Source organism: Aptenodytes patagonicus, chromosome 21 (genome assembly GCF_965638725.1).
Source record: "Aptenodytes patagonicus chromosome 21, bAptPat1.pri.cur, whole genome shotgun sequence".
Taxonomy (NCBI): Eukaryota; Metazoa; Chordata; class Aves; order Sphenisciformes; family Spheniscidae; genus Aptenodytes; species Aptenodytes patagonicus.
The window spans coordinates 535,795-557,633 of record NC_134969.1 but is presented as its reverse complement, the minus strand read 5'-3'; the positions used below and the strand labels follow the sequence as shown (position 1 = coordinate 557,633).

The 21,839-nt window shown below is 41.3% G+C and overlaps 1 protein-coding gene across 4 annotated transcripts; it reads right to left on the bottom strand.

Annotated features, from left to right (window-relative positions):
* Positions 1–5,133: 5,133 nt before the first annotated feature.
* Positions 5,134–21,715, bottom strand: MTF1 (metal regulatory transcription factor 1). Of its 4 annotated transcripts, none has more exons than XM_076357635.1 (11): positions 21,679–21,715; positions 20,775–21,239; positions 13,693–13,931; positions 13,141–13,272; positions 12,531–12,604; positions 11,855–11,988; positions 10,954–11,031; positions 9,831–9,933; positions 8,685–9,241; positions 7,716–7,782; positions 5,134–6,770 (listed from the first exon to the last, which is right to left on the bottom strand). In XM_076357635.1, the coding sequence occupies exons 2-11, from the start codon at positions 21,186–21,188 to the stop codon at positions 6,382–6,384; spliced, it is 2,187 nt and encodes a 728-aa protein (XP_076213750.1). In that variant the 5' UTR covers positions 21,189–21,239; positions 21,679–21,715; the 3' UTR covers positions 5,134–6,381. The 4 variants fall into 4 exon arrangements, with proteins under 4 accessions (XP_076213750.1, XP_076213748.1, XP_076213747.1 ...); XM_076357633.1 differs by having other exon boundaries at positions 21,667–21,686; XM_076357632.1 differs by lacking the exon at positions 21,679–21,715 and adding an exon at positions 21,612–21,678.
* Between the last annotated feature and the right edge of the window lie 124 nt (positions 21,716–21,839).

The following is a 21,839-nucleotide window of genomic DNA, read 5'->3' as shown; positions in this document are numbered from 1 at the left end:
ACCCGCTTTGAAGGCTTTAGGCAAAATTTCCTGTGGTAAAGATGGTAGTTTTAGTACCTTTCTCACTTCCCCTGCAGCTTCAGCTGGCTTACAGTGCCTTGCTGGTGCTTGACATCATGGCACCTGCATTGAACACAGCTGGTGTTTGCATGAAAGGGACTACGCACGCATTTCCCATTTTCAAAAATGAAGAGTAATTTGCAGATTCACAACATCCACTCTAACTCTTATCCATACCCGAGTGAACTTGAGGATATGAAGTTTATGAAAGTCATTGTTGGTGGGGGCGGGAGGAGCCTGCTAAGGCAAATGCTGTTGTCTGTCAGGATTTGAAAACCCCTTCATGCCCTGATCTGTCCTAAGGGGGCAGGGGAAGGATCCTCACATCTTCTCCCAAATAATTTATAAATACTCTGAGGAAAGACTATCATAACACAATGTTTAAATAAGCATTTAATTAGGATTCCATTAGTATTAATATTGCTTTCAATTCCAAAAAAGTTAATTTCCACTTCTTTGCAGATATTTCAAAGTACAATATTAACTTCATACAAAATGAGCAATTAAGCAAACACCATTATTTCACATTTTACATTCTTCAAAAAATACAAATTCATATTTACTCTTTTTTTTGGGTTTTGGAGATGCTCTTCCTTTGGAAGTACTGTACCTGTAACTAACATATTCACATTGCTCAATGTAAGCACATTTGTTCCCATGTTTCATAGTTAAATAAATTCCTTTAATACCATACACACATTCTTGAAAAACTGGGGTTCTTTTATTCTGTCATCTCCAAGACCATTGCCCAGCTCCCCGTACGTGCCAAACAAAACAAAAGCAGTAAGCAGACAACCTGTGGTTCTCCTAGACCTCCTGGTTTGACAATTAGGGAGCTGTCGATGCTGAAGACTGCTTCGGTAACTAACCAGGCTCAAGGTTTGCGCATCCCTGCCCACCGCGCTGATGCTGGTCTGTGTGAAATAGAACTGCAACTACAACTCTCTCTCCAAACAAGGGTCAGACGGATAGCTCCGGTTCAGTAAGCAAGTGGAAGGACACAAAGCTACACAGCAAGAAATACCAGCTACTGTAACTACGGTACTGCAGAAACATACCCTTGATTTTGCTGAAAAAGATCATATGAAAAAAATTTCTTGTAAGAAAAAGTAGAAACTGCATTTATTTGAGAAAGTGTACACTGCATAATGAACCAAATTTTGGCCAGCTTGCACACCACCAAAAGCATGGTGTGGGATTTTTAAACTAGTTCCAAGAACACACACACTTAGACTATGTACACTACTACATAAATATCCAGTTTAATTTGCATTTCTCAGTGCAGACACAGAATCCAACTTCTAGAACATATGATATATACCAAGACAAGACGCAAAAAAGTTAAAAGTTCAGCCCTGTCCATGAGTATCAACTACAGGTAACATTTATAAAAACTTGACATTGTTTCCAAAATATGTTACGGAAAAAATAGTGTACCAATTAAAAACTATGCAATCAGAAATTTGTAGGGTTTATTAAAAGACGTTTTTTTTTTTTTGCCTTACAGTCCAAATTGACTCTAACAGTTCTGCCCAGCTGGGTCAGATCACTAACGCCAAGGACTTTTCACCCATAGATCTCAAAGCATTTTACAAAGACAAGTTTCATTGTCCTCATTTCACAGGGAGGAAACCGAGGCACGGAGAGGTTAGGTGATTTGCCCAAGGTCTCACAGCCAGCCAGCAGCAGAACAAAGGACGTGACACCAAGATCCCATCTGGTCTACATCACAGACCTGGCTGCCTCTCATTTCAGTCACTAGCTGTGCTTCCCCCCCCGCCCCCAGATCAGGAACAGCTTTTCGTCTCCAATCAGCTCCAAGGTCAATTACGCCTTAACTACTCTCCCCCAGCAGTTCCACAACCAACAGGCCAGTCATTCGTTCTCCGAGCCTTATTTATAATTGGTGCAGGAAGAGTACTGTAAACAGTTTAACAGTGTTGCTGCAGTTGCAAAAACAGTATCTTGGATGACTGCAGAAGCGCCATCCTCCACAAAGTAAGGCAGATAACATGACATCAAAAACGATCTCGTGAAGACAAATTTTAAAGGTGCAACATGCCTGTTTCAGAACAGCTTGTCACTTCTGTTCATACTCGTGTGGCAGAACAGAGCGGAGGACAAGGGAGAAAGGATATACACCAAGGAACACAGTTATGTCCAACAGAAGTGACAAGCAGCCCACCAGAAAGCGTGAGAGAAAAGGCCTGCTAAAGCACAGTGCTCTCAGTGGAATATTTGCATAGATTGGACGTTTGCTAGTGATGCATAATTTCTCTTGGGTATAGACAGGGAAGGGCAGTATGTCACTGAGCTAGTTACTATATATATATATTCAGTTAGACAGACACAGACAGACTGACCACATGGGACAATGATCTTTAGCTACAAGTATTGCACCAAGTTAAGTGCTCATCTTTGCACACCCCTGTTAACTTTTACTCAGAGCAAAAATAAACTTTGTGAAAGTATATACAAAAGAAATTGCAGCAATTGGGTTAAAGAAAAAATAACCTAAAGTGCATTTTAGATACCAGTATGAGGTTCTGCGAACTAGTCTTTCTGGACACGGTCAGCATTACAGAAGTGCCCAATTCGTACTTTGTTCTATGTAATTCAGTACCAGCATTTAAACAGTGCTGATTTTCCATCCCTCTACCATCTACAAGCATGAAAAGCAACTTCTACAGCCTTCAGCTGCACGCCAAGTCTGCTTCCTTGGGTCACTGCTTGGCGATTAGAGCTACCGATGTTGGTAATTAGGCCCATTCTACATGTTTAAGCTTCTGCACCCATCTAGAAACTGTTAAGTAACCAAGTAAATCCCCACAAGCCACAAAACAGCAAAACCTTTAACACAGAACGACCCAGAGCAGTGCAGTTTTGCTCTCTGACTGATAATTAAAGGGGTTCATGAAATGCAGATTTTGCAGAGGGAGGGCACACTGTTCTCAGAGGCTCCAGCGTATTAACAGAATATGCCCCTTTCTGGGAATCCAACCAGATCTGCAATGGTAGAAACTCCCCCCTTTATTAAAAACGTTATTATGAATATGCTAAATGCTGGAGCAACAAGGGGAGAAGGACAGAAAATTCTCTGGCACCGAGGAATCTCAGGGCTTTGCTGCGACTGCCTTCTCTTGCCAGCTGCTCACAGATCTCCTCCCATCCAAGCATGTTAACGACCACCCCAGCAGTACAACATTTGATTACACAACACTGGGGATGATGCAAATGTCCACTGTGAAACGTATCAGATACACGCAGCATGGAACACCCCGGAAAGCAGACCAACAATTAAACAAAAGCACACATCTGTACAACACGACTGGGTGGGATGCACAGTCTGTGGTGCAGCAGCCTGTGCGTTCACAGAATCACGCTGCTCTTGCCTCATTACAAGCTCTAATTAGTTTCATCCAAATCGCAGCCTGCCTGATGCACGTACAAGAGGGTAACGGCAAACCCAATGCACCTAAAAGTCAGCACAAACTTGGAACACATTGCTTTTCCTAGAACACACCAAGAGAAAAGAGTAGCTGTGAAGAGAAAACAGCAGAGAGGTTAAACTCTGACACCCACTCAAAAGGATGCGTGCAGCACCTCACTGCTGCCAATCACACTTCTAAATTAGCTTCCAATTTCAAAGCCTTTGGTAGATTATTCTACTAATTTCTGTCACAAAGGAGTTTCTGAAGATGTCATCTGGTCCAACCAGAAGCGTGTTTTAGGTGGACTAAGTCACAAGTAGCAAAAGAAGCATGGAAAAACGCTTCCCTGAAGGATGGAAAGGCTCAGAAGAGGCTGCTAAATCCCCCAGCTGTCACATTTCAGGCCACATCTGGTAGCCTTGTCCCCATCAGAGAAAACCCCGCAACTCCAGGGGAATCTACATGCTCCTGCATTAGCAGACTCTCACATGCACGCACACATACATCCACTCACCCTCAAACACCACTGCCGCACTACGCCACAGGAAAGGCGCAAAGCCCCTTGCAGTGGCCTGTGCCCCAGGGGGACCCCCCACGCAGCTCCAGGTGCCACTCACACTCCTCCGAAGTAGAGTTCTACACGAGACAGCTGTCAGGAGACTCATCTTTGTGAGGACAGTCCCAGCCACACAGGCTTGAGACTTTCTTTTGTGTTCAAAGCAGTTCTTGCTGCTGTGCAACCAAACTGCATCGCAAAATGAAGCTGTAGGAGAAAAACAAAGGGGCCCACCATCTCACTGCCCTCTAGGGACTACCATCACAAGAACAAAACATAAAACGCTTTGTTAATACGCGTTTCGTGGATGCAAACCTTATTGCTGCAGGACCCACATCCCCGCTGCGACAGCGCTGCACAGCACTGCAGCATGTGCCAACACGCACCGAGAGGAAACACGATCAGTATGTTTCCAGTTCAGCTGGTGCCCCCAAGCTCATCACTGCAATTACCTAAACAGAGCACTCTCCCCTAGTAGAGTGACACAACACTTCCCAGGCACAAAGCATTCTTTGCACAGCCTCTCCTCCCTCACGTTTGCCCTAACAGGGCAGTTTTACCCTTCTGCATTTAACAAGTGGAAGCAAGCTGTCAGAAAGGTGAAAAGCCAGTTCCCTTCAGCCCATTCCCATCTGTGCTGTGGCAGCAGATTCGCAAGGGAGTAGCGCGCGAGATTGCTTAAGCCACTGTCTCAGCTAAGACTGTGACAGCGGTATTGGTAAGGCTACACAGAGCACGTCACAAGAGGGTTAAAAAAACCTGCTAATCTTCCGGTATCCTGGGGAGGTCTGGCTGCACTCATATGATTCTCCCCCCAGCAGGTACAGAGAGCAGCTTTGATCAACTACAAAGAGTGAAAGATCTCTATCCACTAGGAGTTTGCATTCCTAAGTTTAGTGCCCAGAGACACTCCACATTAATTGGCTTACAGTCATTATCTTTGTATCTCACTAAAGACAACACTGTAAACTGAATAAAGACTATTTAATATTCTTTCCTTTAACACAAAAAGACAGCCAAAGCCAGAAAGATGGATAAAACACTATAAAATTACATCTTTTAAAATAATGCAGCATAAATAAACCATTTAGAATGAGACTGCATTTATTGCAACATTACAGGCTTTTTGGTGGAAGGGGGATTTGTGTTTTATTTACCCTGAGTAGGTTAGAATATAGACTTTCAGTTTGATATGAAAAACTACTATGTTCTGTAACATCTTTTAGTCAAGAAATAGCCCCGTGCACAAAAAGCTGGCATTGCAGTAGGTTGGAGGCAGATTCAGGCAGAAATTATATAGCTTAACAGAAAAAAAAGGAAGCATTTATGGACAGCTGAAGGATAGACTCACTGAATTCAAACTGAATTTATGTTGAATCATTCTGAAAATTTTCCTAGAGTTGTTCTTGACAAAAGATGAGAGTAACCAGCAAAGGCACCATGCTCCTGATTAAACAGTCGCGGGGGTTAAAAGGATGACTTGTTTCTGAACAGAGCCAAATAAATCAAAAGAGCAGCAGGCACCAATCTGACTACATCTGGGACTCACTGCATCCTTCAAAGAGAGGCAAAGAAAACAGACTCTTGAGCCTGAGTAAGCAGGGGCTCCGATTGTGTTTCCATGCTGTGAAACAGCGTGTCTGCCACCACACTTAAGTCCTAATGAAATTAAATGAACAAATCTATCAGGAGCACAAGGTACTTGTGCTCTACTGAAATAAACTCCCAAAAAATTTCTGTAGGCTTTAGTAACAGCGTTAGTACAAAGCAAACCCAGGTATCAGCTCCCAACTCAGTGATGTGACAATCGCATTCCAATAAAATTGCGGATAAATCATCTTCTACAATAACGCCATTTTCCTACTACAGCAAATTCCTTTCCTGGGCTCCCCTTATAGTGCATGGTTAGTATCAGACATAAGAGACAGAAGAAAATTATAGACCCAAAGAGTTGTAACAAAGACCCACTCGCTGCCAGTACCTTAATCCCAAACATAAGTGATGTGCAACTGGAAACAAACTAACCCCCCTTTTTCTTTTTAAAATCTTTTTGCACACGAGTAACCTTAACTTCTGTGTTCACATATGACAAGCAAAAGTGACAGACAGTGCAGCCAAAACAGTTCATATATAACTTAGCTTTTTTTTTTCTTTCCTTTTCTTAGATTCATTCTCAAAGATGGATGTACCTGGGATGTGACTAAGATGACATCTGTGAAGCAGAAATAAGCCACAAAACTTCCAAAGAGGAAGGAAAAAGAATCAATCCTTCAGTTTCTGCTTCTGAGGAGAAGGGTTTTACCCTCCAGGTGCAAAGGAAAATCTGGAACATCTTCACTTAGAGAAGCTGCTATTCAAACCAATTTCTTCCTCACCCTGCAGTAGTGCTTCGATTGGAATTATATTAGATGGGGTTTCAGGGCTTTGGAGGGACAGGAAGTCCGATACATCCATGGCACTTAATGTTTCAGTCTGTGAGTCGGAAGGGTTAACTATCTGACTGCTCTGCCCACACGAAGGAGAAGGGGAAGAGGAAGGAAAGGTCTGAGGCTGCAGCTGGGGAGCTGGCTGCTCCAAAGCTTTTGAATCAGGTGAGGAACATTCCTTCTTAATGGTGGCTTTGTCCTTGGCAGAGTCTCGGCAGGCACACTGACACTGGCAGGCCTCCTCCTGCTTTATAATAATGACAGGAACACTGAGACCAATCTGCTGAACAGGGTTTCCTGAAGGTGAAACAAAGACAAAACACAACGGAACTACATAATTTCACAGCAGGGAGAAATAAATAATCTTTGTTAAATTAGATTGTATGCACCTTGCAGCAGAGATTACGTGTTACTTTGTTCAAGTACAATGAATACCTCTAGCAGATGATAAATAACAAAAAAGTGGCAGGTACTTTCTGTTGATGAGCAACCTGTTCAGGCTGAACCCAGGCATTAGAAGTCTGATCGAAATTTTTTTTTACACAGCACAGTATGTCTCTTCTGACAGCCATTGTAACTTTTACAGCATAAAATCCAATAAAGAGTGGCATTCAAATGCCCCAGTCCCTATGCACCAATCTTTGAAGATGATGATACAACATTACACCAGTAATTCTACTCCTTGACATCAACACAGGTATATTCCTGTTAATTTTCTCTAGTCTGCTTTCCTCTCCCATCTTGCTTCTCATGCTTCCTCCTCACTCTTCCTATGCCGCTCTATTTGCCTGGCTTCCTTTCTTTTTTAAAATTTAAGTTTTAAACTTACCTAATCTCTCGACTTCAAATGATTCATCTTTGCAATATAACAACATTGTGTAGGGAAGCATGTTATGGAACAGAACTTCTACAGTTGTGTATCATTTTGATGAATCTCACAGATAGTGCATTTTGTCTTTTATTCTTCTATATAAGTTCCATTAAAATACCGTTTTTATGAATATTGGATCTGATCTGTGAACCTGATTATCTTACAAGTTGTTAGAGAAACTACTACAGGACAGATCTCAGTACAAACCTATGAGTCTACAGCAGACTGCACTTAAAACCTCAGGAAGGTAAAAAAAATGAAAGGATTGTCTTCAACATTTCTGCAAGCAATAAAATCACCACAAATCCTGGTCAAGCTAGCAGTACTACACACAGGGAAAGAGAGAAAAGCAAGTTCGGTGTCAAGCTTACCTGTGTTACCAGCTACTGGTAATGCAGTGGTAAAAAAAACCTTTTCTACTACTTTTGGAACTTGTGGCTTTAAAGAAAAAAAAAAAAGAAAAAAGTGTGAGTTGATTCCAATCAAATTTCTATTGTTCAAATTCTAAACAGCTGCAATCAAAAGAAACAGCTATACACACATTCCAAAGAGAACACCCAGGAAAAGTAATAAAAAAATATAACATTTAGCTTGGTTCTGGCCTATGTTCTGGCTATCCCAAAACTCAGAGTATTATTTCAGTAGTCCTAAAGATGGGGAGTGATCACCCTCCCCACTACACGCTTGTTAACACAGCTTGTGTTTTTTGACAAGTGAATGAATGAATTCTTGAAAAACTGCTGTGCTTGCTCATACCACTTGTGCCTGCTGCCATTCACTCTTGACCATTTGCAACTGAGAAAGTCTAAAGGTGGCAAGAGTATTCTTAAAGATAAAACAGTTGAAGTCTCAGCTATCCAGATTTACTGGAGAGCCAGAAACATCCTGTTTTCCCAGAAAACTTTTCATTATCTTCAGGCTAAATTAGGAAGAGACAGATTACAGAATGTCTAAACACAAACTTTGCAGAGTTTTTTGTCCTTCTACTTGTCAAAAGTAATATATTAAAATCCACATATAATCTCAGGCCATGTGGTGCACTGTCCTGGATAAACCAAGCTGTTACCTGCTGTGAGAAGTCTGTCACTGGGGAAAAGAAGACAGCAAGATTTTTCTGCACCCTGGATTTCTCTATCTATTTTCTATTTATTTCTCTATCTATTTTAGGGGCTGCATCGGTGACATGTTTATACACATTAACATGATAAGCATTATACAATACTGCATCCTGGTTTGTATCTTACAATCACAGGTTTGATCCCCTTCCTTTTCAAAAGCAAGGACTCTAGGAGGAAGAGAGATGGTTCAAGCTGTTTCAAAGCTATGCCAGATATACTAACCATTTGTTCTTGGCTTTGTGGAGAACCAGTGGCACCATTTAAGATCCATTGTAAGTTTTGCTCTCCCATGACAATGCTGGACTGCAGAATAGCAGTGCTCTGAGAAGGAGTAATTGTTATAGTTGGATTACTGGTCAGAACGGAGTTCGCACCAACAGGCACAGTCTGAACTACAGCTGGCAGGGGCTCAGTGGCACTTGATGCTGTTGGGGCAGATGCCCCAGCAACCACTGAAAGTCCTTGTACAATGGGCTGTGGCGGTGTCTGAGTGTGCTGCAGGAAGTCTTGGCGACTGGCTGCAAACTGTGTGCTGTGAGGAACAGGCACTTCTGGGGATTGTAAAACAGTTGCAGGATTTCCAAATACAGCTTGCTGTGAGCTGGTTCCTACGGAGGAGGGAGCAGCAGGTGCTGCTGAGGCTTGTAGTGCTGAATGCGAAGGCTCAGAGATGCCAAGCTGCAGTACCAGTGGAAGAGACAATGATGCCGAGTCTCCTGCAGAAGGCGGAACAGCAGTGACTGAGTCTGCATCGCCATTAAAACCTTCAATCAAGGCAGCTGCCAAAAGAAACAAAGAAAAATATGAATACATCAGTTCTCATAAGATCTGAATAAACAGCTTTTTCAATGAACTTATCAGCTAGCTGATGGATTTTTGCTAAGTAAAGCATTACCACTTTCACATCTTCAGACTAGGGCTCAAAAACATGTAACACTAGACAGTGAAATCTAAAAGTAGGTCCAAATTCAGGAAGCTGGTAACACTGAGTACTACACACAAGCTGACGAGCCTCATTAGCTCTCTAAGAAGCCTTTTTATCAGCAGGTTTGTGCAGCTACATCAAGAGAGGAAGCTTGAAAACAATGCTTATGTGAAAAGTCCAAGAGCATCAATGTCAGCATTGTACGACAACACGCTGTAAACACTTGGTCAGTTCCCCTATCACTGCCTGAGTGTTACACCATCTGTGAATACAATGCATTTCCAACACAAAAGAATTGCAACAGTGAAGTTAAAGTTCTGTTTGCTACTTAGAGTTATGTGGGGCAGTAATCTTCAGTCTGAAATCCTGAATTAAGTACATGCACGCAGAGGGGGGAAAACTGTCAAAAAGCTCTCTCAAAATAGTGCAGATATAATTTGTACCTGTCTGTTGAGAGTCATCGTGATTTGCAGTATGATCTGGGCTCTGAAACATAGACTCAAAGATGCTTGCTGGTGAGATTGTGCTAAGGTCTTGTCCATGTGTCTGGCAAATAGAAAAAGAGGAAGACATCAGATAATGTTATACCCCAGTCAAGTAGCATGTGAATGTCAGAAATACCTCTCCAATTAACCAGCCACCTTCAGGAAAGGCAACATGTTTCACTTACCTAGTGTAAAATGACACTTAGTTTTTATTACCCACAATCAAATTTACCAACATAATGAGCAAATCCTTACAAAAATAAATAAGTCCTTCAAAAGTAAAATATATTCTTCTGCATCCACACTTTGTTTAACCCTTATTTCTTGTAATACTCTGTTAGAAACAGAAACACACATTAATTTGTTCTTGGCTGTTTGTGAAACCTTTTCTGGAGCAGAAACAAAATAGCTCCACTAAGATTATATCCTGGACTATGCACTACTGTCACCCACACTGCTCTAGGAACAGAATGTATTAAAAAGCTGCATACTGCTTCCACACCGAAGCACAAAGAATGACAGTCTCATCAGTATATAGTTTTCCTCTATGTAAAATTTAAGCTCAGTCAACAGTTATCAATAAGCAAGAACATTATTATGGTAAAATCAGATGCAGAGCCTTTAAAAACAGGTTGAATTAAGCACTGCATATTTTGGAGGAAAATCCCTCTCTTTCACTCGGTTATTCTGCTTTTAGACAGAAATATTTATTTTTTGTTCCAACATTCCAAAAAGGACAGCAATAATATGTCATATTTACAGGCTCAATAGGGTGTGTAAGAAACATATGTTTTTTGTCAAGAGAGCCTCCTGCAAACTGCCACAAGACACACAAAAAAAGCAGTATTCAGTACATCTAAAACAATTCTATCCAAAGTCACTTATTCTGTGAAAGAGTACATCTCCTTCACTAGCAAAATGAAAGCCTAAAGTAGAGCATGCCGAAGGCCTGAACAAGTGAAACAGAAGCCACCAGCCATATATATCTAATCTGCTGTGTTCTAGTTGACAGGACAAGCACATTGCCAGAAAAAAGTAAAACTCAAGTTACAGATGAGGCAATTCCAGGACAGTAACTCACTGGATTAGAGTTCTCCCGTAATTCTGAATCTGTTGATATGAGGCTTAAGTCACTCAGACAAAGTGAGTGGCTTGTATCCTGTAAAGAAAAAAAGGAAATTGAGTTATATATTAAAAAATAGTGTCAGAAATGTTTTAAATTACTTTTTAGAGTCCATACAATTCTGTCTACGCAGAATTTTTTTTACCTATGTGACCCAAGTCTGAGTTCTAAAATCAAAGGAGCAATATTACTAAGCAAAGGACATTTAGTAGCTATCAAGGATTCTTAACATCTTTCACATTACTTCCAAAAAATTAAATAACCTAGGATTTTAAATTGCACAGGAACAAATCAGCCTATAGAAAATAAGATTTAAACCTTAACAGTTAGTATTTATTTTACTTCACAAGCTTATTACATAGTATTGATTAAAACATAAGACTCTACAGGGAAAGCATGATAATATATATGATAGTCTATAAACTTGTGTCAGTATGTGGCATACTCGTCAAAGCAGCAACAGCCCAAGCGTTAATTTTAATGCGATTAAAATGAATAGACAAATTTAGATGAGCTTTTCTAAATAAAACTTGGTAAACAAATACCATACTAGAAGTTTCAGAAATACTGATCCCACTGTTTATTACCAGCACACTGTAAACACAGCATATGAGAATAAACCCTACACTGCCACCTTGAATGCCAGCAATTTCAGAATTGTCATTGAATTCTCGGTTCAAAAGAGGCACCCATGGGTTTCTTCATGGGAGAAGGGGCACCAAGTAGTTACAATTGCCTTTGAAAATCCCAGCCTTAAATGTTATACCTTTAGAACAAGCTACAGACCAAATCATTTCCTCCCCAAAGTACAGTTTTATCTCCATCTAACACAGAAGCATTAGGAAGAAGTGCTACTAACCTCAGATACGTTGTTATTGGGGAGTGCATTATAGGAATGTCCTTTCTCATGACCTTTCATGTGACTCTTGAGACTATACTGTGTACTAAAAGTCTTCTCACAGCCGTTACTGGGACAGAAGAAGGGTTTCTCCCCTATAGGCAGCACAAAACACATATAACACACTTACAAATATTATATCAGACATGTACTTTTAAAGCACCTAGAAGAAGAAGAATATTTTATACAAACAAGATTGTTTAATGCCACTTCACGCATTCAGCATTCTTGGGAGTCTTGCAGATAAAAGCTTCCATTTTACCACATGAACTGACACAATAACACAACATTTAATTTTTATGCATCATTACTGATACATTTGTGAAACATGCTCATGAAATTCAAGACCTGTCAAGCATAAATGGAAGTGCATAAATGGAATATTGGGGATTGCCCTGACCCAGGTGCAGGAGTTTGCACTTGGCCTTGTTGAACTTTATGGGGTTCACATGGGTGCACTCCTCCAGCCTGTCAAGGTCCCTTTGGATGGCATTCCTTCCCTCAAGTGTATTAGCTGCACCACTCAGCTTGGTGTCACCCACATATTATTTGCAAGTATAAATACATATTAGGATTCTGAGAGTTAGTATAAACTGAATAAGCTCAATTAAAGAAAAAACAAACCCTTGGGACTTACCAGTATGTGTCCTAACATGTGTTTTAAGATGGTGGCTTGCAGCAAAAGCCTTTCCACAGCCGTCATGCTCACACCTGAATGAGGCATCACAGAAGAGTTAGCATCAGGCTTCTTTGATGCATTAGTTACAACCTTAGATCACGCTTTCCAATAGTCCCAGGACTCTGAAAAGCAGTCCTAATGCTAATCTGTGTTAGCAATCAGGTATCTCCCAACAGCTGCTATGCATGCTACACAGACTATAGCAGGGCTCTGAATAGGACTTTAAAATTCAAGCATGAAGTCAGCATTTGGGGGGGGGGCACTCCTTCATGGAATAAACATTGCATCACAGCAGAGAAGCAGCAATACGTTTTAAAAACATGCTCATCATGGCACACATTTATGTTTAAAAAAGTAGCTTGACTATTCTTGTCTTTAAAGACAGTCATTTCACACACTTTTACAGGCAACTGAGGGAGCTCTAGAACAAACATGCTCAAATGCTAGCCACCTTCACTTTTTTCTCATGAGAATAGCTTTTCATTCAGGACAGTAATAGCTGCCTTTTGGCACACGTGGCCCATTACAGAAGTCCCACAGAAGTAAAAATTGCCATCCAGCAACTTACCGAAATGGCTTTTCTCCTGTGTGTGTTCGAATGTGCTTCCTCAGGTCACTGTGCGTTGTGAAGTATTTACTGCAGCCTTCTGATTCACAGTTAAATGTTTTCCCTGTGTGAAGCCTCTGATGTGCTTTCAACCTAAAAAGCATGCCAAAAAAATCCCTCTTACGACTTGTAGTATGAGACAGCCTCTACCTGAGGCAAGCAAGCCATTCATTCAAATGTGCAGGACAGGATCAAAGGCTTAACATTCTGAATTGAAGGTAACTAGCTTATGAAAGTAATTGATATCCCTTCCAAAGTCCTCAAGCAAATCTGAGAATTCATTGTGTCTGTGCACCATCTTCAATACTATTGCAATATAAATAAGCTAAGTGTGTTATCATAGGTTCTGTCATCCTACTCTTGGTATAGCACTTCCACATTTTGGGGAGTTTATATTCATATCTGTATCTGGAAGAAGCGTAACAATTGTATTCAGACACAAACAAAAAGTAGATGCAACTTGCTAAACAGCAACAGCCACATCTACAAGAGAAATAGGCAGAGACTTCCTACCTGTACAGTGTATTGAATGCCTTTTCACAGCCTTGCACATCACATTCAAACGGCTTTTCCTTAGTGTGCACTCGAACATGGATTTTGAGGCTGTAGGAGGTAAGAAAGGCCTTGCCACAGCCTTCTTGATTGCAGACAAAAGTGTATTCCCCACGATGTGTCTTTTGGTGAGTGCGCAGGTTTCCGGCAGTGCTATAGGTGCGCGGACAGCCCTCAAAGGTGCACTGGTATCTCTTAACCTAAGAGACAAAATGCTGCATACTTAATAATTTTTAAGCATTTCTGGAATCCAGACAGGGTAGAACTGCAGTTAAACATCAAAGACAATGGAATAGATTTTGACCCCAAAGGCAAAGAAAAAATTGCCGTTTAATTATCAGATAACTTAATATTTCTGCTGCACTATGTGAGGAAGGAGTGGCACACATGGGAAAGCAGGCTGACCTTATAGAATAGTAATAGAAGAGGGAAAAAAGGAAAAACAATTGAAAACATTTCTAGCTAAAAATCTGATAGAATAGTTGGAAAGGACACTGAGAGACTATCAAACCTACCCGCTATTCCTATACATAGCACCCACATTTCACTCAGGTGCTTCTAGCAGAGGTACTTATTTATGGAGGAGGAAGACAAGGGAAAAATGTACTTTCACAACCTGACCCTCAAAAGCACTGCCCTGTGCACTGAATTCCTGTTAACACCTTGAATGAGAACTGCAGTTTTCAGCATCTCCTATGGTCTAACCATCAGTCCATTTATTATCTCAAAAGCAGCCTCCATTTTGCTTTGTTCTTCTCTTCTGTGTTTACTTAGTCAATGCCTGAAGTGTAGTGAGTCAAACACTGTGCTTTACATCAAAAGGCAAGTGTTACAGATTTCTCAATCAGCTATCTAGATCACCAGGAAACAATTTCATATTGAACTAGATTTGGTAGCCTTCCCAGCTTCTGCAACAGGTGGAAAGAGACCATGTAGAAGCTTCCAGTGTCCAAGTCATAACGCTTAATTGAATCTCATTCTCTCTTGTGAAGTAGAGGAATAAGCCATCTGATATACTTGAATAAATTTATCTTCAACATTAATTATCACACTGATGGCTTTCATTTGACTATCGATGTTGAGAAACCTTAACATCCAAAAGTGATTATAGAGCCCAAGAAAGGACTTGATGTTTGACAGGCAAGAAGCAGAAGAGTATTCCAAAAGTATTTCCATTGATTTGGAAATGTTTAGAAAGGCAACACAAACTCACAGCAGAGGAGCAGGAACTTGCAGATTTAGTATTCTAACAACTAGTCAGGAAGATAATATAGCAGGACATAAGCCAGCAATTTTCCTCTTTTCCAAGGCACAAAGCGCCTCTCTCACAGTACCTAGTATTATTGCTTAGAAAAGGCTGCAGACTGTCTTCAGAAAAACAGATACCGAATTGGGGGTTGATACCAGGAGAACCGGATGAACCTATACATAACCAACGTGTAACATTTATGGGTTTCTACCCATCCCATGACTCAACAATTGTTCTTTTTTCTTTATATACACACCCATCAGAAAAGAGCATTTGATAATCATGTTTTTCTACTACCACAGCTTGGAAGCTGAGAACAGAGTAACATGGGATTCCTTGACCTACTGTCAGGTAAGTATAAAATCACTTTATTTGAAGTCATGCTCCTCTCAGAATAACAAGAATTTAGCTAGATGTGTTAAGTAGGAGTAACACCAAAAACACACCTAATTAAGAACCGAATATTTTTAAATCCTTCTATAAAATAACTAATTTTATTAATGCTTTGTGTAATATCACATAAATGAAAGAAACAATGAGCCCTCAGTAAAATCACTATTGAGATCTGTAAATGGCTCTCTGAAACATATTTGTGTTTTGTCCAAAAACTGTCTCCCATTCATGTACTACAATGGCACAAGAATAAGAACAGTTGAGGGGATCTAGAATGCATTATTTATTATGCTACATTTGCTGGTACTGTTGGTAGAGACCATATCAGTGCTACAAGGTCCAAAGGAAGGTACACACCTTCAGGTTTTGTTTCTCAAATAGTCAAAGTAACAGCCCTTAACAGTGTCAATTTGAGCCACGTGCACTCAGCATTTCCCCTTAAGAGCATGCCTACTAGATCCTATATCAAGTACCTGAGAACTCAGGCACCCAAAGGATTTTTCATTGCATGCTTTCATTCCCCTCTCTCTATATACAGGTTTAAGGCTTTCATAGCAGTAACTACAGAACGAGGGTCTAAAGCACTAAGGTACGCGTTTCAGGGCTGTAACAATCAGGTTCCTCAGACCCAGGCTCTGCCTGTCCAGAAGATCACCTCTAGAATAAGGGTAGCCTGGGAAATGAGCTCTTCAGCACGGGCAGGGATTGTGGTTAACTAAACGCATCATCCCAACAGCCTCCCAGGAAGCACTGTGGTCATACAGTGCCCTGGCACAAACCCATAGCAGGTATAATTTGGGTTCTAGATGGCCCTCCGTAAGGAAAGAGAAATAAGTAGTCTCTCAGTTACTTCCAACCTATTTTGTAGGGGACAAAGTTGCCAGTAGGACCCCTTTAAGAAAGCTTTATAAAATCTGAGTATATAGGAGCTGAGTAATCTCTTGTGTAGTCTCAATCTGTAGCTTCTTGTTGATACCACAACAATAGGCTGGCATCTACCTTCACCTTCCTTTGATAACACCTTAGCATATGGAGAATATTAAAGCAGGTTAGACATACAAGAGATCCTTACACAGAGCATAGAAATGTAACTATAAAGCTAGAAAGACATAAGGCAACTATAAAATAACTAGCAGTAGTTTTCTTTTTGGCTAGTACTGAATTCAGTTCCTGCCCCTTAGATATAGTTGATGTTAACAGCATGTTGCTAAATGGAGGTGAGTTTTCCAAGCTATTTATTATCAACGCTTATCTTACTACTTGATTAATCCAGGGAGAAACTTTAGTCTCAAATACAGACTCGAACAGACAATTACACATCCAGGAACTAGTTCTCCATGCATTTCCAATTTCACATGACAGATGAGAAACAACATTATCCCATAGAATTTCAGCTACCATGAAAAATATTTAGCTATTGCACAATACAGTAGGGGAGGAAAGGATAGCAGAAATAAATTAGAGGATGATGAAAGAACAAGTAAAAAAAAAAAAGCATTTTGTCCCAGTAAGATGCAGTAAGATTGAGAGAAAATTACCCATACTAAGGGGCTTATTAAAAACTACAGTTCAGGAGCCTTACTGCCAAAACCCAAAAACTTTTCCTTTTTCAAAATATCTTGCCCTGTTGAAGTGCCACTTCTTCCACTCCTCGCTACATTCCCATCTAACAAGGGAGACTGTGGATTTGTTTGTGGCTTTTTGTTTTGTTTCTATAAAAGGGATGGGGAAGAGGACCTACTCTACACTTCACTGTAACAGCTTTAAATAACCTAAAAGAAGAAAAAGCTAGTTGAGAGATATTAATTCAATTTCTTCTGATACTATATTTTATTTAAGATACACTGTTTTCTCTTTATTTCTATAGACACTAGTTACCTAGGCTGCCCTAAGTACAGGAAACACGATGAATTCATACAAGAACATGTAGGAAAATGTCATGTTTGGACTCATGACTTGACAGCCTACCATGAAATTCACAATACAGAGCAAATTCTTGCTAAATCCTTCTCCTCCTGTGATCCAAGGTTTACTATAAAGCATTTAACTTACTATAGATTTGCTAGTCAAGAAATACATGTGTGCTAAAGCAATGGAAGTGGTGCACTACACCAAAACCAGCTCCTAATGCTTACATCTGATTCTCCCTTGATTTTTGTACAAGACAGCAAAAAGAGGAAAGATTAAAAACATCAAGTGTTTAAATTGAACAAATGATCTAGATTGACAGGACCGACAGTAACTTGAAGAGGAAGATAATTTGGAGGTCTTCACATTTTTATCTAGTCACTTAGCATTATTAGAAGCACCGTACAGAGAAGGAAGCAGTAATTCCACTGTAAAGCAACTTGCCCTTAATTTATAGTTCAAATCAGGTAAAAGTTATCAATAAACATCCAAGCATTACAATACAGTTACAACATAATTAAGAAGTTTGTTTGTGTTGAGTCAGCCAAAACACAAGAGCATAGACGGCTAAAACACAGCCGGGTCAGAAAGTACATTTTATTAGACAAGAAGGGGTACATTATCTTCACCAGGGATCATCAGATTCAGTACAATTTATATATCAGTACTGAAGTAAGTGTTCCCCATTAGAGTTTTAAGGCTGCTGGAAATTAACATTTTACATACTGCATTACAGGACATTCTCCACAGGACTTCCCATAATACGCAAGGGATTTGACACAGGCATGAACCAACTAAAAATCAGGTGAGGAATCCGTTAAGCTTTCTAGACATTTAGGTCTAGGAAGTCAAAGAAAAGGAGAATATTAATTACAGATTAAGGATTTGGTTCCTAGCTGCCAATGCACATATTTAAAGAAAGATGGCAGTAATACTTTCAGCTTAATGGCCTGAAATATGACAAAGGCCTTGCAGTGCTCCCCCCTTACTCAAAGACCAAATCTTTATTCACAAGTTATTCCAAGAAGGATACTGCAGACAGAAGCAATACTAGCACCATGTTCTAAGCAAAATAAAACTTTCTGCAAAGCAGCAAAGCATTTCGTTCTCTTTTCACATTAGGAACATTAGCACATCAAATAAGCACTGATTACACCCATAAAATTATGTAGATATTGACCATGAAAGACTCACAGTTACAGCAGCAAGTACTCAAGACCATTGCCATGTGCAAACAACAAAAAAGAAACATGGCAGCAACAGCAAAAACCACAGATGGCTAGGATACAAAGTGTACAGAAACAAGTTGCTTTGAAGATAAAGGCTGTGGCTGCATCACATATGCTTTTTGCAAAGGACAGCGTGCTGTCTCTCCCAAGGAGGTGCACCAGAGGGAAGCTAGAAGAGTCTTAATTAAACATTTACCTTAGAAGTAGGAAGTAATTGTCCAATAATCAACAAGACTGGCAAAAGCTGAGCCTGACACACTGTGACAAAGTCAAAGGTAAACCGAGCAGTTTAAGTAAACTCATCTTGAGCTTACGAGATTCCCCTTAAATTGCTATTTTTTCTATGTCATCATTGAACAAAAAAAATTAATTTGAAATAGAAGACTATAATCACATTTATATAAGACATATAATCACACATATTTTTATAGACAGAATTATGGTGAGAAAAGTATAATATGACAAAAGGAAGTTAAGAGTAATTAATGAAGTGTAAAATCCTCTTTTGCTTCATAAATGTCTAAGACTGACCTGAAAATTTAAGACTTTAAAAAGTTATCTCAAGTGTTAGAACTGCTACAGATGTTTTGGAAGTACCAAAGAACTGGACTGCTGACTTTTAGACATGAGCCAAATCTTCCGGGGTTTTAGAGCTTTCCCTTCCCCATCTCCTGACAACTTATCAAGCATTTGAAACAACAGGACAAAAAGGGTTTTTACAAGATGGAAGTGTGTCACATATGCTTAGGGCTTATTTCCACTGCACTCAAATTACAGTGCAACTCCCCACCCCACCCTGACCCAGAAAATTAATTCAAGAGATGGAAAATAAATTCAGGTAAAGGATTTCATTAGGAAATTCCAGGTCTTACAAGCCTTTTTTAAAGAGGAGGGGTGAAGAAATAAAGTCAGTTTAATCGCGTGCACAGTCATCAACACCTATTTAGCTAGTACAGACTGTTCTTGGACACTGCAGATTGCAAGCTGATTATCCTACAAAAAGAAAAGAAAGTACTGATATGACTGACATACAAAAATTAAATATTTTAGCAGCTAAGAAGGTAGGATACAGCAGCTGCTAATATGAATAACAACTGAGCAAAAGGAGTTCCTTAGACTTAAATGGGCTTGTTGAACAAACCTCAGTCCAGAAGTTTCATAACTAATTGCAGAGCTTACCTCCTACAGCCCCATTTCCTCACTGCTGAGTGAGCAATAATGAAGGTTCCCCACTAACCTAAATTATTCAGAGCATTCAAACCCAGCTTCCTTTCTCAGCAAGGGCTCATTTCTGCAATTCTTTCTTACACTGGATATCAGTTACACAAGTGTGACTTACTACTACCACTGATACTAGCACAGACACTTGTCTAGATCATCACTCGTTTAACTCAGCAGGGCCAAAAAAGGAGCATAAAGTTGTCACTGCGTTGGTATTTCAGTCAACTTTGCATTGCTTTTGCACCTAAAAAGCAAGAATCCCAAGTCAGCCTGTACAGGCCCTCACCGCTCTGCATGCCGGTAGCCTTCATTAGGGAAACAGAATTAAAAGTAATCACCGTTTTAAATATGTAAGCTGACTTAAGCTTTCAAAATACAGCAGAAAGTAGTCTAAAGTTTCTGTTATTTTCTCCTCACAGTTTCCCTGCGAGTGACACAACAAAGCTACAAGTAATTTTAAGTTTGGCGTCTTCAGTTTCATACTTTAGCTACTGCCAGCAGTCTGGAATTTAACCTCTAACTTGGATGTGCTTTTCTCAAGAATGTGGTTAAGCACAGAATAACAGAGTTCATGTTCTTTTTAGTTATCTCTGAACTCAGGAAACAATTGTTCAACCAAGAGAAAAATAAAAGACCACTAAAATCACATACACTACTAATATAAACACATTTTCAATACCATATTCTCCTGCTATCTAGTGTGTTTACCACATGTCAAAAAGTGCTTCCTGGCTGCTTTGCAAGAAAGCAGCAGGATATTAGAGTAAAAACTGATGACACTCACAGCTTTGCTGCTTACCCACTGAGTGACTGTGGGAAACAGTTATGCCTATTAGCACAAAGCATTACTATCACTAACAGTAACAGCAGATTTAATGGAGTGCAATTCACTCCACTATATAGTAACCTTTAAGAACAAGGGAAGCTTCTGTCTGCCTCCCGGCAAACAGCTTTAGGAAAACACATTTTCAAAGCATTTAGGGTCACCAGGGGAAAAGGACTCACAATAAGCATAAAATTTGGAATCACATTTAGTTACTTACTTCTTTGAGCTTGGTTTCTGGGCATTCAGACTGCAAAGTGAGCGTTGCTCCTTCGATATTTCTTGGCATGGGAGTTGAACCAGGATTTATGGTTAGATGAATCTGATCTGGAGAAATAATGTGTTGCACATAACCCTGGGACATTCCTTCATGATCTGCTATCAAGTGAAATCCTTCTTCATGACCCTCTGGTAAAAAAGGCAAGTGATCACCACACTGTCCTTCATCCTCATCATCTTCCAACACACTGTGGTCTTGCTCTATTAGAACGGTTGTCCTGTCATAGACCGTCCCAGATGATGAAGAAACCAGCCCGTTTTTATCAGCAAACCTCATCATATTGTCATCTTGCGTTAAATCGTCTTCCTCCACTTCATAGTAGATAACGTTGCCGTCAGGACTGTTCTCCCCCATGGCTCACCGCCTCTCAGTGCGATATCGTGAAGTTAGACCGTAACGACTCATCTGCAACAGAAGGACGGGCGGCGGGGGGTCAGGCGGCTCTGCCCCGGCCGGGCCGGGCCGGGCCCGGCCCCCGCTCCCCTCGCAGGCGCGGCGCCGCGCAATCGGGCAGGTGCCCCGCGGCCCCGGCCGCCCACCCGGCCTCAGGGCGGGCGGCGCTGGAGGCGGCGGTGCCGGGCCGTGCGCCGCGGCCCCCGCCCCGCGGGCCGGGGAAGGCGTCCCCTCCCTGAGCGCGGCGCTACCCCCGCCCGGCCCGGCCCCATACTGCCGCGCCGCGGAGAGCCGCTGCCAGGGCCTGCGCGGGACCTCACCGCCCCCCAGCCCGGGCGCCGAGACGCAGCCCCGCCGCCCTCCAGCCGGCCCCGCCGCGCTCACCGAGCTCCCGGCGGCGGCGGCACCTCCTTCCCCACCCCAGCGGCACCATGATTACCAGCACACTCACTTCCGCTTCCGGCCGCGCACGGCCCGACGGGAGCGCCGCGCCCACCGCGGGGCCTCACGGGAAGGGGCGGGAAGGCGGGGGCGAGGGCGGGGCCGCGCCTGCGCACTCGGCGGCGGCGCGAACCGCCCTTTCCGGGCCGCCGCCGGCCCCGGGCCCTGCGC